Raw genomic sequence first — 15,517 nt, 5'->3', positions numbered from 1 at the left:
AGGCCTGCTCTACCTGTCAGCCGCACAAGCTGGCCGATCGGCAATCTTTTATCAAATGATTTTAAAGAAACTATTTAGTAATAAACTCTTGAGTCTCACACATCTTATAACTTTATTCGTTAGCTTCTGGATGAATTACCTACCATTTCGTTAATGGTCATAGTGATTGTGATATTATTAGCTAAACTACTGCAAGAAATTCTGAAACTTTGCACTGAAAAACAGAGGTTGCTATGAATTTGCGTTTGGTGTGTGTTAGGTCATATGTTGAAATTTAAATAGCATATTAAATTATTCTTTAAACCCCGAAGGGTATCACTATCTCAGTCCAATGTCAAAAAAATGGTATTTATGTAAAGGGCTCCATCACCAGTCACCAGTGAAAAGATCAGAATGAAATATTCATCAATCCCTCATGTCTCATAAACGGTCTGAAATATCGACATATGATTTTGGCAAATGATAGCACGCAAAATGAAGAGTTTTTTCCCGACATGATTAATATGTGAAACTTCCATATCGATCATGATATTCAAGCAACTACTGATTTTTAAAAAATGAAATACCGTAATTTTTAAGGACCATCAATAGCGTGCGAAACAGGAATTGCTGTGGGTTTTGCAACAACATAAGTGAAGAAGCTGCACATTTATTTTTGCACTGAAAATGCACTTGCTTATAACTATTGATATGTCTCGCCCTCAATTACTAGTTTAAAAATATGCTGCTTGTGGATTCTGCCACAGTTTAAACTGCGTTTGAATGATAGTGAGATGTATACCTGTAGACTCTGCTGTGTTCAGGTAAAAGAAGCACATGTTAATGCAGCAAGAGAGAAGTAACATAATACTCAAAACTCGACACAGTCCAGCGATGTAAATTTGCAATGACTTCTTTTGTCAGCATTTCACCCTCACTGAGCGTAAATTTCTTTCTGTTTTTGGCAACACTACTTTTCAGCTGGGCCTGTATATATTCTCAGTCACATTTAAATGAGAATGGTACATTGTAAGCCTGATTAAATTATACTCTTCAGCATCAACAATTTGTGCGACCTGGTAGCATGGAGATTTTAGCTTGTACACTAACACAAGTTCCATTACCTTTGTGTTACACAGGCTGGGTTTAACTTCATCCAATTGAACATTCGTTTGTATCCAGAGAAAAATAGCCACTTTCCTCCAGTACATTGTAGGAGCTTTATTCATCACAGCCGAGTGCTACTGCATATTGTCAATTACTGTTCTCGAATTCAGAGGAATATTTTGCAACACAATGTTATCTTTACAGCCGGTGAACGTATTCTCGGCTGACCACTTTTATTGCAAGTCTCATGTTGAGATATGCCTCCCTTTTATTATTAATGCTGCACCAACATGAAACACTTTCTCACGATACCTGATGACTGCAGAACCTTTCAATGCCAGAAAATATCACTTTACAACAAGAGTTAATGGACATCCATGCCTGTAATATGAGCCATCACATGGTACTGTTTATCCACAGCATGGCAGCAGGGGTGCTTTACCAACCGAAATGGGCGGCGTGGTATGGAGAGCCGACTCGCCATTGGTATTACCTGTGCAGTGGCATCATGTCTCCTCTGGTGAGCCAAACATCAAAAGTCACAACTAATTTTAAATGCACTATAGGTACTGGATCTCCCTTCATACCAACCTGGAAACAATGGTGGCATGAATGAGAACAATCTCGGCAATCATCATTCGAAATATCTGCCTACCGGAATACTCCTGCCACCGTACCAGCTTCTCAGGGACTTCAATACACACCACCCCGTATGGGGGAGTGCCGCTTCGATGGTTAGAGGTCTTCTAATTGACCAACTTACTACAGACTTTGATTTTAGTTTCCTCAACGATGGTTCCCCTACCCACTTCAGTGCCACTCTCACCTTTTCTGCAATCGATCTCATAATCTTCTCCCCTGCTCTTGTGGCTTCCCTGGATTGTTCACCACATAATTATTTTTGTGACAGTGACTGCTTCCCTATGAATCTATTGTTTCCCTGCTGCCGACAGTCCCCCACATTGGGCTCTTTGCAGAGTCAGTTGGCCTTTATATATGTTTGCTGTGCACTTCAACACCTCTCTGGGATTGAATTCATGCAAGATGCCCCTGCTGTTCTTCTTCATGCCACTGGCACTGCTATCCTCATGCACAGGTCCCCCTCGTCATCATTCAGTATCGTGGTGAACCTAGGACGTAGCAGTCACTATCCAGGACCGCCGATGAGCACTGCAGTGACTTATTCACCCTTCAGAGGCCAACCTTATCACTTTTAAGCACCTCCTTGCTTATCACTTTTAAGCACCTCCTTGCTAAGGCTCGTTACTCTAGTAAGCAGAGTAAAAAAAAAGAGCGCTGTGTTTCCTCCCTGGTGATGTCTCTCTCTTCATCAGAGGTGTCATCCATGCATCATAGCCTACTGGGCTGCCAGCGACTATCGACTGTCCAGGGTCTCGTCTTACAGGATGCTCTGTACACTGATCCATTGGTCCTCACTGAACACCTCACGACACACTTTGTGATAGCATAGAGGTCCTCTTCCTATACTGCTACCTCTCTCTGTTAGAAATGCCGATTTAAAAATAGCCCTCTGTTTCAATCCCCACCAAGCCAAATTCTATAATGAACCCTTCACTGAATGGGAATTCTTGCAGGTTCTTACCTCTTCACATGACACGGTCCCCAGGCCCAGATTCCATCCACAACCACAAGATCCAACACTTAGACATTAACCAGAGGGAACATCTCCTCAGGGTCTTTACATGCATTTGGCTCACAGGTGCCTTCCCCATGCAGTGATGAGACAGCATAGTTATCCCCATCCTTAAGCCCGGGAAGAATCCTACATCTCTCAACAGCTACCGCCGGACTAGCCTGATGAACATACTTTGTAAACTGCTTGATAGAATGGTCAGCTTCTGATTATGTTGGGTGCTTGAATCTCGAGGCCTTCTACCCACATATCAGTGTGGCTACTGGGAAGGATGCTCTACAAGTGACCATTTCCTCAGGTTGGAAACAGCAACCCAACTGGCTTTTACTAACTGCCGGCATCTTGTCATAGTGTTCTTTGATCTACATAAGGCTTATGACACAGCTTGGCGCCGTCATTGTTTGTTGCCTTCCATGACTGGGGCTTTTGCAACCCCTTTCAGATTTTTATCTTGAGACTTTTTATCCCACTGGCTCTTCCGTGTTCGAGTTGGAACTTCACTCAGCACCCCTTGAATCCAGGAGAACAGTCTCCCACAGGGGTCTGTGAGACATCAACGGGCTTGTGACTTCTGTTGGGATTCTGGGTTACCCCAGCGTTGTATGTCTGATTTTCGCTACTGGTGTAGCTCCCACTTTATTTCGGCAACCAGCGCCTAGATGTTGTACTACATTCCCATTTCTTGGGCCTTATTTTTGATAAAAAGCTGATGTGGCTGCCTCATATGCACCACCTAAAGACAACCTGCATGCAGAAGCTTAATGCTTTCTGCCTCCCGACGTGCACACATTGGAGTGCAGATCAAGCTACTCTCCTCCATCTTCATCATGCTCTGGTTTTGTCCAAACTAGATGATGAGTGTCAAGTGTACAGCTCAGTGGCTCCTTCCACTCTTAAACTACTTGACACTGTTCAGCATTACAGACTGCATCTGGCTGTCGGTGCCTTTCGCACTAGTCCTGTCGACAGTCTCCTTGCAGAAGCGGGGATTCTCCTGCTACAAATATGGAGCCAACTCCTGGTTTCTTCACACACACACACACACACACACACACACACACACACGTGTGTGTGTGTGTGTGTGTGTGTGTGTGTGTGTGTGTGTGTGTGTGTGTGTGTGTGTGTGTGTGTTGTTGTTGTTGTTGACAAAGGCCTTAATGGCCGAAAGCTTTAATTGTGAGAGTCTTTTTGTGGTGCCTATTGGCAACTCATCATCTCCACTCTATGGTGAGTAGCAACTTTCCTTTTCATTATATTGTTACATTCCATTCTGCATTTTCCATTGTTTGATTCTATTAATGTTAAGTATCTATACTACGAGGGTTGTTTTTTAAGTAAGGGCCATTTTTATTTTTTAAAAAAGATACAAATACTTTTGTAAAAAAAACTTTTGTTTTCTGATTCTACACACTTTTACCTATTTTTCTACATAGTTGCCTTGTTTATTTAAGCACTTGTCATACTGTACAACTAAGTTTTTAATTCCCTCTTCAAAGAATTCGGCCGCCTGCTCCGACAGCCAAGAGTTCACGGCCGCTTTCACTTCATCGTCATTGAAGCGCTGCCCGCCAAGATGGTGTTTCAGGTACCAGAAAAGGTGAAAATCGCTAGGAGCAAGGTCGGGGCTTGATGGTGCATGGTCCAAAACTTCCCAACCAAAAGAATCAATCAAATCCAGAGTCTTTTGAGAGGTGTGAGGCCTAGCGTTATCGTGCAGGAGCAAAACTCCTTTTGTCAGCATGCCGCGTCTTTTGTTTTGAATTGCTCTGCGGAGCTTCTTTAGAGTTGCACAGTAGGCGTCTGAGTTGATTGTCATTCCTCGTGGCATAAAGTCCACTAGCAAAGCACCGCACCGGTCCCAGAACACAGTTGCCATAATCTTGCGCTTTGACAGCATCTGTTTGGCTTTGACCTTGACGGGTGAGGTTGTGTGTCACCATTCCATCGATTGTCACTTGCTTTCGGGAGTGATATGGGATACCCATGTTCCATCTCCAGTGACGATTTGACTCAACATGTCATCCCCTTCTTCCTCGTAACGAATCAAAAAGTCCAATGAAGTGGTAAATCTCTTCCCTTTGTGGTCCTCTGTGAGGAGTCTGGGTGCCCACCGAGAACACAGTTTCTTAAAGTTTAGGTTTTCAGACACAATTTTCTACAAAACCGGTCTTGAAACTTGTGGAAATTCCAAAGAAAGAGTGCAAATTGTGAATCTTCTGTCCTCACGAATCTTTGTTTCCACTGCAGCCACCAAATCAGCAGTGATCACAGAGGGCCGGCCTGAGCGTTCGTCATGGACATTTTGACGGCCATTGACACACTTTACCTTCACTCATTGCATTCAAGCCATAAACTTCTGTTAACTGACGATGAATTTCTGCTGCTGATAGGCTTCTCGCGGTCAAAAAACGTATCACTGACCGTATCTCACACGCGGCGTGCGATTCAATAATCGTAAACATTATAAAGTAGCACAGCAATGCGTACACGTCAGCTACAGAGCTGCAACTTGCATCAGTGTGAACGGGAAGGATGCCAGCAAGTGGCGCGGTGGCTTGTTGCGGCGTCCGCGCGAACGGCCCTTACTTAAAAAACAACCCTCGTATAAGGATGTAGACAGTGTGACTTGCGGAAGTTCAGGTCGTTCTGGGCAACCTGGACTCATAGTCGAAGTATTGGAGATGACAGCTAGTGATCAGCAGGAAATCCGGGTTAGTCCCAATCCAGCACATTTTTGTGTGTCATTATTTTTGTGTGTATGTAATACAGCTGATGTTGAGGAATTCACAGTAAGTCAATTAATTTCGAAATTCAAGGCAGACTTTCATCAACTGACTTCACTACAGAGAATGTCGAATGGTTGCAGATTATTTTACTCAAAATGTATCACCTGTTTTCTCATCATTGGGCAGCTGCAACTATCATCCCGTAGATTGTATAAGGGAGTTACCTTAGGGAGTTAACTTTCAATCTGTCTTTGTCCCTGTTTGAGACAGCCATAGCTTCTTTCTTGCCTCAACTCATGTTATCCAGATTGGCTTGTATTCCTAGAAACTGTTCATGTAAATCCCCCCCCCCCCCCCCCCCACTAAGAGCCGGAAAAGTCTTTTTACTTGTAGCTTTATTAAATGTTAAATGTCACCTATTTTGTTTTTGTTTTTGGGGAAGATAAAGTGTTGTTCTTCCTTGCAGCTTTTGACAAACATATGAACCTCATACTTGGAGATTGTGAAGAATTTCGTAAGGTGAAACCAAAGAACACAAAGCAAGGTGAACGGGAAGAAAAACGTGTATTAGGCTTTGTTCTATTAAGAGGTGAGAATATAGTGTCGATAACGGTGGAAGGGCCTCCTCCACCAGAGGAAGGACTGCCCAGGGTGCCTATACCAGGAGCTGCACCGGGTCCTGGAGTTGGTAGAGCAGCTGGTAGAGGTGTACCTGCCGGTGCCACAGGTGTTCCTGCAGGTAAGATTATACTTTGGTGAACATCATTTTCACATTTGTAGTGAACACTTATCTCATGCCACTACAAATTAAAGCTTGTCATGCTGTGGAGTAATTGAAAGATGCACAGTTTGTGTTACTATTCATTGAAAAGGAACATCATGAAAATTAATATGATAGTAAAATTCAATAATTGTATTTGATAGACCTAATAATTTGTTCTAACCAATATCAAGTTAATGGGTTAGATGTAGCTTTGAGTTGTAATACATGAATAATTCACCAAGCCATACAAAATTGGTAATTTTTTCCGTTTTGATTTATCGTATCAAAGAAAATTAAATATAACACAATTAATAAATTAAATATCACATATTTTGAATTTAGTTCGTAAGATCACAGTTTCATTTGTTTAGCGTGTGGAAAATTGGAACCATAAGTTATTTTAATAAGTTCTGTGTGAAATGAGAAGTGAAACATCTTCAGCCATCTGTTTTGCATGTAATCTATTTATGCAACCAATTCTGACTAGCAGTATACCATCCTTTGGCTCCTTGATCAGTGTAAATTGGGTGGAATTGAATCTCAGGTGCTTTCATAATAGTAGCCAATATTAAATAACTGGTGTCTAGTGGTTTGCACCACACTATCCCTTCGTTCAGCAACCATCAACTGTCGGGACAGTATGTTGTCCTGGTTGAGCATGTATCACTTCTTGGTAGTTTTTCATGCTTAACACATCCATTATGTACAGGGGTACTTGTCAAATTTCAGAAATTTATGAACTGTTGTTTATCATCTTCCACTCTAGTTGAAGTAACGCTCTTGAAACTGAGCTTCATCTTCATTCTTCCTTGATTGCCTTCTATGAACTAGAAGTACTCTAATGAGGCCTGTCAAATGCAGTGATTGTTGATTCCAGTCTTCCATATTATTAAATTTTCTTATAATATTTGATTTTTTTTTCAGCTCTTAGTTCCTCAAAAAACTTTAAGTTAGAATTACAGTCTTCTCCAAGTTTATAAATTAGAATTGCAGTCTTCTCCAAGTTTGTGTGACTGAATTCTTTAATTTCTTCATGACTGTAATCATTTATCCTCGTACTTGCCTTTTCCTAACACCATCAGAATCTGAAGGTTTCTGTTTTTAATCCTCATATGAAGTACTCATCATTCAGTATTAACTATTAAAACTGAAATGAATCACTTACACTACTTGCATTACAAAACAGAATGTCTCAAATTAAAGCAGCAGTGTTCACTACCACTAACAATGCACAAAAAAGGAAAATTCTCTGTTTCTTGCTTCAACATTGTTTGCCAACTCACGAGGAATCTAAAACTTAATACACAACATTGGACAAAGCACATCTACTCCCTGTAGCAAGAGGCATTAGTGCATTCTTTCCCTGCTTGACTAATCTGAGGTGGGTATAGAATGTGAACTATTCGTATTATCACAATGGTCAGTTAACATTGTCAAACAACACAGAATCCTCCAATACTATAAATTGGTTTTCAGTCTCCCACCAACTTTTTGTGACAATATTAATATCAAAACAATAATTAATATTAAACTAGTGCTTTCATTGCTAAAGATTTCTGTTGGTCCTTGCACATGAGTTGAAGCACCATTGTGGACAGTAGTTCCAGGTGTTAATTTCATCGTTGTGAATTCTCCTGTTAGAGCAACAAAGTAGAAATGTTAATGTTACCACTTTTTTTAGGCTTACAAGGACCAGTACGGGGAGTGGGAGGCCCATCTCAGCAGGTCATGACTCCTGCTGGCAGAGGTGCTCCTGCTGTTTCTGCACCTCCTCAGATGAGACCTCAGCAGCCTGGACCACCAAGAATGCCTGTTGGTGGTCCACCACCTGGCATGATGGGACCACCACCAGGAATGATGGGTAAGATTTTTGTCACAGTGAAATTTGTGCTGTTTACGGAAATCTACTAGGTTTTCAAAATGCAGTTAGTGAGTAAACAGCTTCAGATTATCATGCTTCGTTAAACACCTGAATTTTGTGGAAGATGAGTAGCTCCTGCCTCTCTTAGTGAAAGTATTAGTTGGTGGTGTTTGTGCTTCAGCATTCTCAGTCTACCTGGGGGAGGAGGGGGGGGGGGGGTTGCAATGTTAAGAGTTATTCTGCCTCTCCTATGTTAAATAATGACTAAAGAACAATGAGAAAGCTTTCCTGCTCTTACACAATAGTACATCCATCTAAAGTCTTCTTAAGGGGATACGGAATCGGATTTTGGGTTAAAAAATCGAATTTTTTTTTATTGGCGTATTATATTCTGCCATGTTTCCTCTTTAAAATGACGTATCATACATAGCTCTACTACAATTATAACTATTTTATTTTTATATATTTGTGAGATCGGGTATTGCGCTTTAGTTATACACGTCTCTCGTGGCTGACCATGAACTTCTTGGCAGTACCTTTAAAGTGACATGAATTCAAATATCCCGGTTTCCAGCGACTATTTATACACTAGTTGCCCGAAAATGTTTCTCTCTGGTTTCCTCAAGTTACTCTTTGACTTTGTGGCGGGACTGTTTTGTAAACAGTGTGATATAAGAAAGTAGTTGTTGTTGAGTTATTTCGTATTTAGTGCTTCATTTTTCGCAGTGAAAATGCCTAGAGCTAAAGCAAAAGTATTTAAAAAGCGTGTGAACTGGCAAAAGAAAAGAAATAATGATTCATTAGCAAAGCAAAGCAGTTCATCATCATCACTGTTGGAAAATGTGAATCCACTTATTACTGATTTGCCGAACGAACTTACACCAAATGAAAACAGTGCTTCTCATAAAAAACTAAGAGATTTGGAAGAGAAATATAATTTATTTGATAGAGGGAATGAAGTTTTTGAACTCATTGATACGAATATATTGTGTGAAGCTCTTGAAAACAGTTTGTGCTGCAAAAAATGTCATGGAAACGTTTCTCTGAAAGTAGAATCCCATGTTGGCCTGGCTGCCCAGTTTAATTTAATATGCAGTGTTTGTAAATACAGCTGTAAGTTTCCAAGTTCGGTTTCAGTAACTGTAAATAATGGATACAAGAAAACTGAACTTTATAGTGTAAATATTAGGTTAGTTTATGGATTGCGAGCAATTGGTAAGGGCAAAGCAGCTGGTGATATGCTATGTGGTGTTCTAAATCTTCCAAGTGCACCTTCAAAGTTTGAAGCTTACAATTATGTACTAGGATCTGCAGTTGAAGATGTAGCACAGAAGTCAATGCAGGTTGCTGTGGAAGAAGCAGTGGAAGAAAATGACGGCAGTCGTGACCTCACAGTGGCGTTTGATGGCACGTGGCAGAAAAGGGGCCACACCTCCAACAATGGTGTTGTAACAGCAACTAGTGTTGATACTGGCAAGGTTATTGATGTTGCAATAATGACTAAATACTGTAGGTGCACAGGCAGGCTGAAAAATGAACACAGTGATGACTGTATTGCTAATTATTATGGTAGTAGTGGTGGCATGGAGGTTGCTGGGGTGAAGAAAATTTTTCATCGCTCTTCACAGTGGTATAATGTTCGCTGTGTCAAATATCTGGGAGATGGTGACTCTAAAGCATTCAAAGAAGTTTTGGAAAGCAAACCATATGGGAACAGTGTAAATATAAGCAAACTTGAATGTATAGGACATGTGCAGAAGAGAATGGGTGCCAGGCTGAGAAGGTTAAAATCAGTTATGAAAGGGAAAAAACTAGATGATGGGAAAACCTTGGATGGCAGAGGAAGATTGACTGATTCCATAATAGACCACATTCAGAACTGCTATGGCCTTGCAATCAGGCAAAATACAGGCAATCTTGAAGAAATGAGGAGAGCTATATGGGCTTTATATTTCCACACCGCATCCACGGATGAGCATCCACAACATGGTTTGTGCCCCAAAGGTGAAAACAGCTGGTGTAAATACAATAGGGGACTAACAACAGGAGAGAAATACATTCACCACCACAGTCTACCATCAGCCATCATGGCAGAAATAAAGCCCATTTTCAGAGATCTGGCTGACAGAAGTCTTCTGATGAAATGTCTTCACGGAAAAACGCAGAACCCCAACGAGTGCTTGAATAGTGTGATATGGCATCGTCTCCCAAAAACAGTGTTTGTCGGAATTAATACACTACATTTTGGTGTGTATGATGCTGTGGCAACCTTCAATCTTGGAAATATAACTAAATGCCAGGTCCTTCAAAAGTTGGGTATGTGTGTTGGTTCCCGTACGGTACGTGCTATGTTCTTTTTAGATCAGCACAGACTAAGGCATGCTGATAATATAATCAAGACATTAGTGAAAAAAGCAAGACAGGTGCAGAGGGGTGCCAAAAGAAGACTTGAAGATGATTATGAAGACTGTGAAGGGGGTATTAGCTACGGATCAGGAATGTTTTAATCTTCTTTCTCCGTTTCACGTAAGTTTACTTTTTACTTCATCTAGGAACATTATCTCAGGTACTGGTCAACCTAGAAGTCTGAAATTTTTATGACGTAGTGACATAGGTCCCTATTACATACTGAAACAACGATTTTTTAATTACTTGATTTACAAAAGACTTAGGGGTGATAGTCTAGTAAAAAGCGATGGAAAAAATTTACTTAAAAATAAATGTACAATATCTCTGTAAGAAAATACTTTGACAATAAACTGTTGTTTCAGTATTGTTGTAACATATGAATGCACATACAGTAAAATTTTTACCTCTCTGTCTCCAGTAGTTTGTGAGAAAATGTTCCCTATAATAGGCATATATTAACATTGCGGGGATAGGTGATTCCGTATCCCCTTAAGAGCTGTAATACCAAAAGGTGTGGTGTATAAATATTTTGCTGTGGTACACCACTTGTAGCCTGAGAATCTTGATAATATCAGAGGGCTCTGTCTGTCTAAAACTTGTCTTAGAAATATGCCAGTAATGGATGGTGAATTGAGCCACTGGTAGAGTATGTGTCATGATGGGAATGGGGGGACACACCTGTGGTAAGGTGATGTCGTGTATCATATGTGCAAGTTATATTGATATATTTAAAATGGGAATAACCAATATATCATATTGAATAGTTACTGGAAAAGTAACAGCTGTTACTTAAGTGTGTGTTTCCCACATTAAGAAAAAGAATGAAGAGACTTATATTCTACTTATCAAGGTTCTCACAACCATAGGCATAGGAACTTTCCCTCATGTACTTGGCTCTTTTAATTTGTAGTTTCTTTGTTAGTTTTCCTTTTCTGCATTATTTTTTCATGCTTTTCCCTTTTCTGTTTAGATTCTATGCTGTTAATTTGTCCTTGTGTTTAATACATAGCCTTCTTTCATTTTTTCCTAATTTGGCCATAACACCCACTAAATCTTCTCATTTTTTCCTACTTGGGTTTAGAGCCTTTATTTGCATACCATGATCTCTTCAAAATTAGTTTGACTGATAGTTCGCCTACATGGCGTTACCAGAACTTGGATTCTGTCTGATAGTTCTGTTGCTGTTTGTGCCCTGTACCTTTACTTTCTTTATAATCAGTGTTCAGTGGGTTTTTTATCGCTATTGTCCTAGGTTCTATCTTACACTACTACTTCCAGATGGATATATCCTCGAATGCATAATGGGGTTTGCTTCTTACTCTAATAGTGCAAGAAGTACTCTATGAATGAGCAATAGATATATTAGTCATGTTTCTTTCTTGAACACAACATGCTCAGTATTATTGAAGAAATTTGGGTTCTTTGGTGTCCGTAGCATAAACATTTGTTACATCTGTTACTATAGGTTATCCATCTGGAGCTTACTGTAATTTAATTAAAAAGTATTACACCAGACATGTTTCACTTTTATTTATAAAGCATCCTCTGTGGTTATTGGTGTTTCTTTACATATTCTGCTCCTTGCCTCCTTAATAGCAGCCGTTGGCATCGAAAGGCTTCATTTCACATTTTACTTGGCAGTTTTTGCCATTCTGCAGTATTTCCTGCACTGCATTATTTACACTTCACTTTCTTAAATGTAGCCTAACACGAAGAGTTTAAGAAAGTGAAGTGCAAATAATGCAGTGCAGGAAATAATGCAGAATGGCAAAAACTGCCAAGTGCAAATGTGAAATAAAGCCTTTAAACACCAGCCACTACTAGCAAGGAGGGAAGGTGCAGAATATGTAAACAAACACCAATAACCATGGAAGATGCTTTGTAAATTAAAGCGAAACACATCTGATGTAATTCTTTTTAATAAAATAGCAGTCAGCTCAAGGCGGATAACCTATAGTGACAGATTTTAACAGCTGCTGTGGAAGATGGCCATGCAAACAAACGTAACATTAAGTACAGATTCAGATGTGGTGGCATCTTTGAAAAATTTGAAGGAAACATAATTTCAAAGTTAGTGTAGTTACTGAAAAACAAATGTTTGTTGGAAAAGGTGCTTGACTGAATGTTGGTGTAAAAACCTGAATAATATGTTTGTGTGTTACTTCAGATATTAAAATATTGCAGTTAAGACTTAGAGGGTCGTCAAAAAGAAAAAAAATTCTGTAACCCCAATAATAAAAATGGGGCATAGCCAGTTGTGAGACAGGCAGTTTTGTTAAGAAAGTCCGGTTTTAGAGCTGCTTTTAAGGCGTTCGTGACCAGTTTTGTTGAATAAAAATATAGCAAGATAGTCATGGCTACCAGCAGATTTGAAATTCAGGACTCTTTCTTTTTTTTCCATGGCCAGTTTAGATTCTAGCCCTTCATATCGATATATTGCCTGGAAAACTAGCAATCAAGCTTTGTAGACTGCATACAATCACCCTAATGATACAAATATTGTGAAATTCCACATAGAAAATGGTGTGTGTGTGCGTGTGCGTCTTTCCAAAGCCCCAGCTCACAGAAACTGCACTACTTTCTCTACATTTTGACTGTTGGAGGTAACGTTTGTTCAGCACTGTGCTTCAATAAGTCAGCCCTTTTTCATTGGGTAAGCATACAACATTTGATTGTGGGATGAAATATGTAGACAGTGGTGAAAAATTTGTACGGTAAGTGCAAAATTTTATTAACAATGATTACATGAACATTATGGAAAAATATGTGGTTTCAAAAGACATGTCTTCCACCTTTTTCTTGAAGATGTGGAAGAGAGACAAAATGTACAGACTGTTGGTAGATTGCATGTGGGGGTAATTTGTCTTACTTCATTTCCTCTGTATTTTCTTTCTTAATTATGTTTAAAACTCTGCACAAATCATTTTTAGAAACCTGCCATAATGATTGTATGAAGGCTGTCCAGTATAAAGGCATAGTTAGAATGGCCTGGTTTCTCGTGCCATGAGCATTTCCAGTCTGATGTGACTTGCATATAAATAAAATGCATCAGTAAATGTGGATGTATTTTCAGAGAAATTTTTATATGAGGCTGCTGAGGAGATATTTATCTTCCACTTCAATTTTCTTTCTTGTAGGAATGCCTCCTGGAATGGCGATGGGAAGAGGTGGACCAATGGGCCCTCCAGGTATGAGAGGACCACCTCCAGGAATGATGCGTGGAGGTCCTCCAAGGCCACCTTATTGAGGTCCATTACTTAAGAGAATTGAGACAAACTGTGATTTGTGAGCGCATTCACATTTGTAACTTGATACATGCCATTCTTTTATCCTTCATACTCAGTAACTTTTGCAAATAAAGCAGTTTAATAAGATAATTTGTGTCAGTTGTATTAATAGATGGACAAATATTGACAATATGTGGTCAATGATCTCATACTAAATGTTGTATGAAAATGAAAAGAATTGTACCTGCAATAAAAGTTTTGAGTGCTACAGTGTAAAAAAATTGCTGATTGAAATGTTACTGCGCCTGCTGTAGCTACTCTCCCGTAATCACAGCTGCAGATACACAAACGTGGCTTGCAAGTTTCTCACCACCTTAAAGAAATTTGAAGAACTGAAATGTTGTGTCTAACATTATAGATTTGTGAAATGTTTGTTCTGCTCACCATCGGGGCAGGATAGCTCGTGTGCAGGGGTTAGTAGTGGTAGATTTAGAATTGATGAATTTACTTCCCAATTTAATTTTCTGATTTCATTTATCATAATATCTGTTTGATATAATGGAAGGAAACATTCCACGTGGGAATCTGTTTGCATGAAAATAATACATTAATCAATATGATAAGACCTTATGTGTGCGTGTGTGCTTAATTTGCTGTGGGAAGCAGGAGCTTTCCATTTGTGTTGATAAATTTACCAAAGACCTTACAGGCAGCAATACCGTGATTACATAATACAGAAACATAGTCCCATGTCATTTCATCCAGGCACATAAGAAAACTTGCTTTCACCTTGAACCGTCTCACCATTCTGAGCTAGATGGTGCAGAGCACAATTGACTGAGGAAGAGGTTCTGATCCCTGTCCAACCATCCACAGTGGGTTTCTGTAGTTTATTTGGATTGTTTAAGGCTAATTCAGGGATGACTCCGCAGAAAATAACATGGCCAATGTCTCTCTCCATTCCTCCTTATCCCAAACTCTCCAATGACCTCATCATTCATGGGATGTTATGCTGTAATATTTCATTGTTCATGCAAATAATGTAGGCTTTGAAAGACATCTTCACTGGCTCATATTGTGCCCCAAGATTAGATGTATCCTCAAATCCTTCGTAGTATGTTGTGAATCATTCAATATCCAAATTTGTGCTTATGCCAAACCTGTTCCTGATCTTTTATTTCAAAAATCTTTCTCCTGTGGATGATCCAGGTGCGACATTTGTACCATAAACCCACCCGCATCTGTCAGGTCCCGCAGCCAAACTCCTTGCACATTTCACAAGGTGAGGGAAGCATCCTAGTGAAAACAAGCTCCATCTCATCCATAAAACAATTTAGTGGGCACCATTTTGGTGAGGTGCGGTGGCATCTAAGAAACGCAACGTCCGAAGAAATTCGTTGTCTCCTGTCTCACAAGGCACACTGTTCTTCCGTTTTTTCCCCCCCCCCCTCTCAGACAAAATTGCCAGTACTTTGAACCACTGTTAGTTAATTGACTCAAACATGTCGAATTTGCTGTCCCATCATGTGTCCACTTCTCCTACCAGGGACTTCTGCAGAGGGTTTCAGACAACCAGATCTTTTACCATTGACACCTTGAAAAAAATTTACTGATCACAGTACATCACTTCTCATTATTGATATCAGCTCAAGTCGTACGATCCAGCACAGTGTTGAGCCTGGTGCAATGACCATGAGTGTTGCATTGAAGTGCTGCTACAGTATTTGGATCTCTGGCAGCAACAAGCACAATATTTTGTGAAGTGCTGAAGAAATTGCACGACTCTTAAAT

At 39.9% G+C, this 15,517-nt stretch overlaps 1 protein-coding gene across 1 annotated transcript in view; it reads left to right on the top strand.

Annotated features, from left to right (window-relative positions):
- LOC124798258 (small nuclear ribonucleoprotein-associated protein B) overlaps positions 1 to 13,876 on the top strand; it is a 36,927-nt gene extending 23,051 nt beyond the window's left edge. The window contains exons 3-5 of the mRNA XM_047261578.1: positions 5,933 to 6,205; positions 7,911 to 8,090; positions 13,637 to 13,876. Coding sequence (XP_047117534.1) covers positions 5,933 to 6,205; positions 7,911 to 8,090; positions 13,637 to 13,746 — 563 coding nt within the window. The 3' untranslated portion in view covers positions 13,747 to 13,876. The remainder of the gene's footprint in view (positions 1 to 5,932; positions 6,206 to 7,910; positions 8,091 to 13,636) is intronic.
- The last annotated feature ends 1,641 nt before the right edge of the window (positions 13,877 to 15,517 follow it).

The sequence above is a fragment of the Schistocerca piceifrons genome, chromosome 5 (assembly GCF_021461385.2).
Source record: "Schistocerca piceifrons isolate TAMUIC-IGC-003096 chromosome 5, iqSchPice1.1, whole genome shotgun sequence".
NCBI lineage: Eukaryota > Metazoa > Arthropoda > Insecta > Orthoptera > Acrididae > Schistocerca > Schistocerca piceifrons.
The sequence above is the reverse complement of the archived record's forward strand: the minus strand, read 5'-3'. Positions and strand labels throughout refer to the sequence as shown.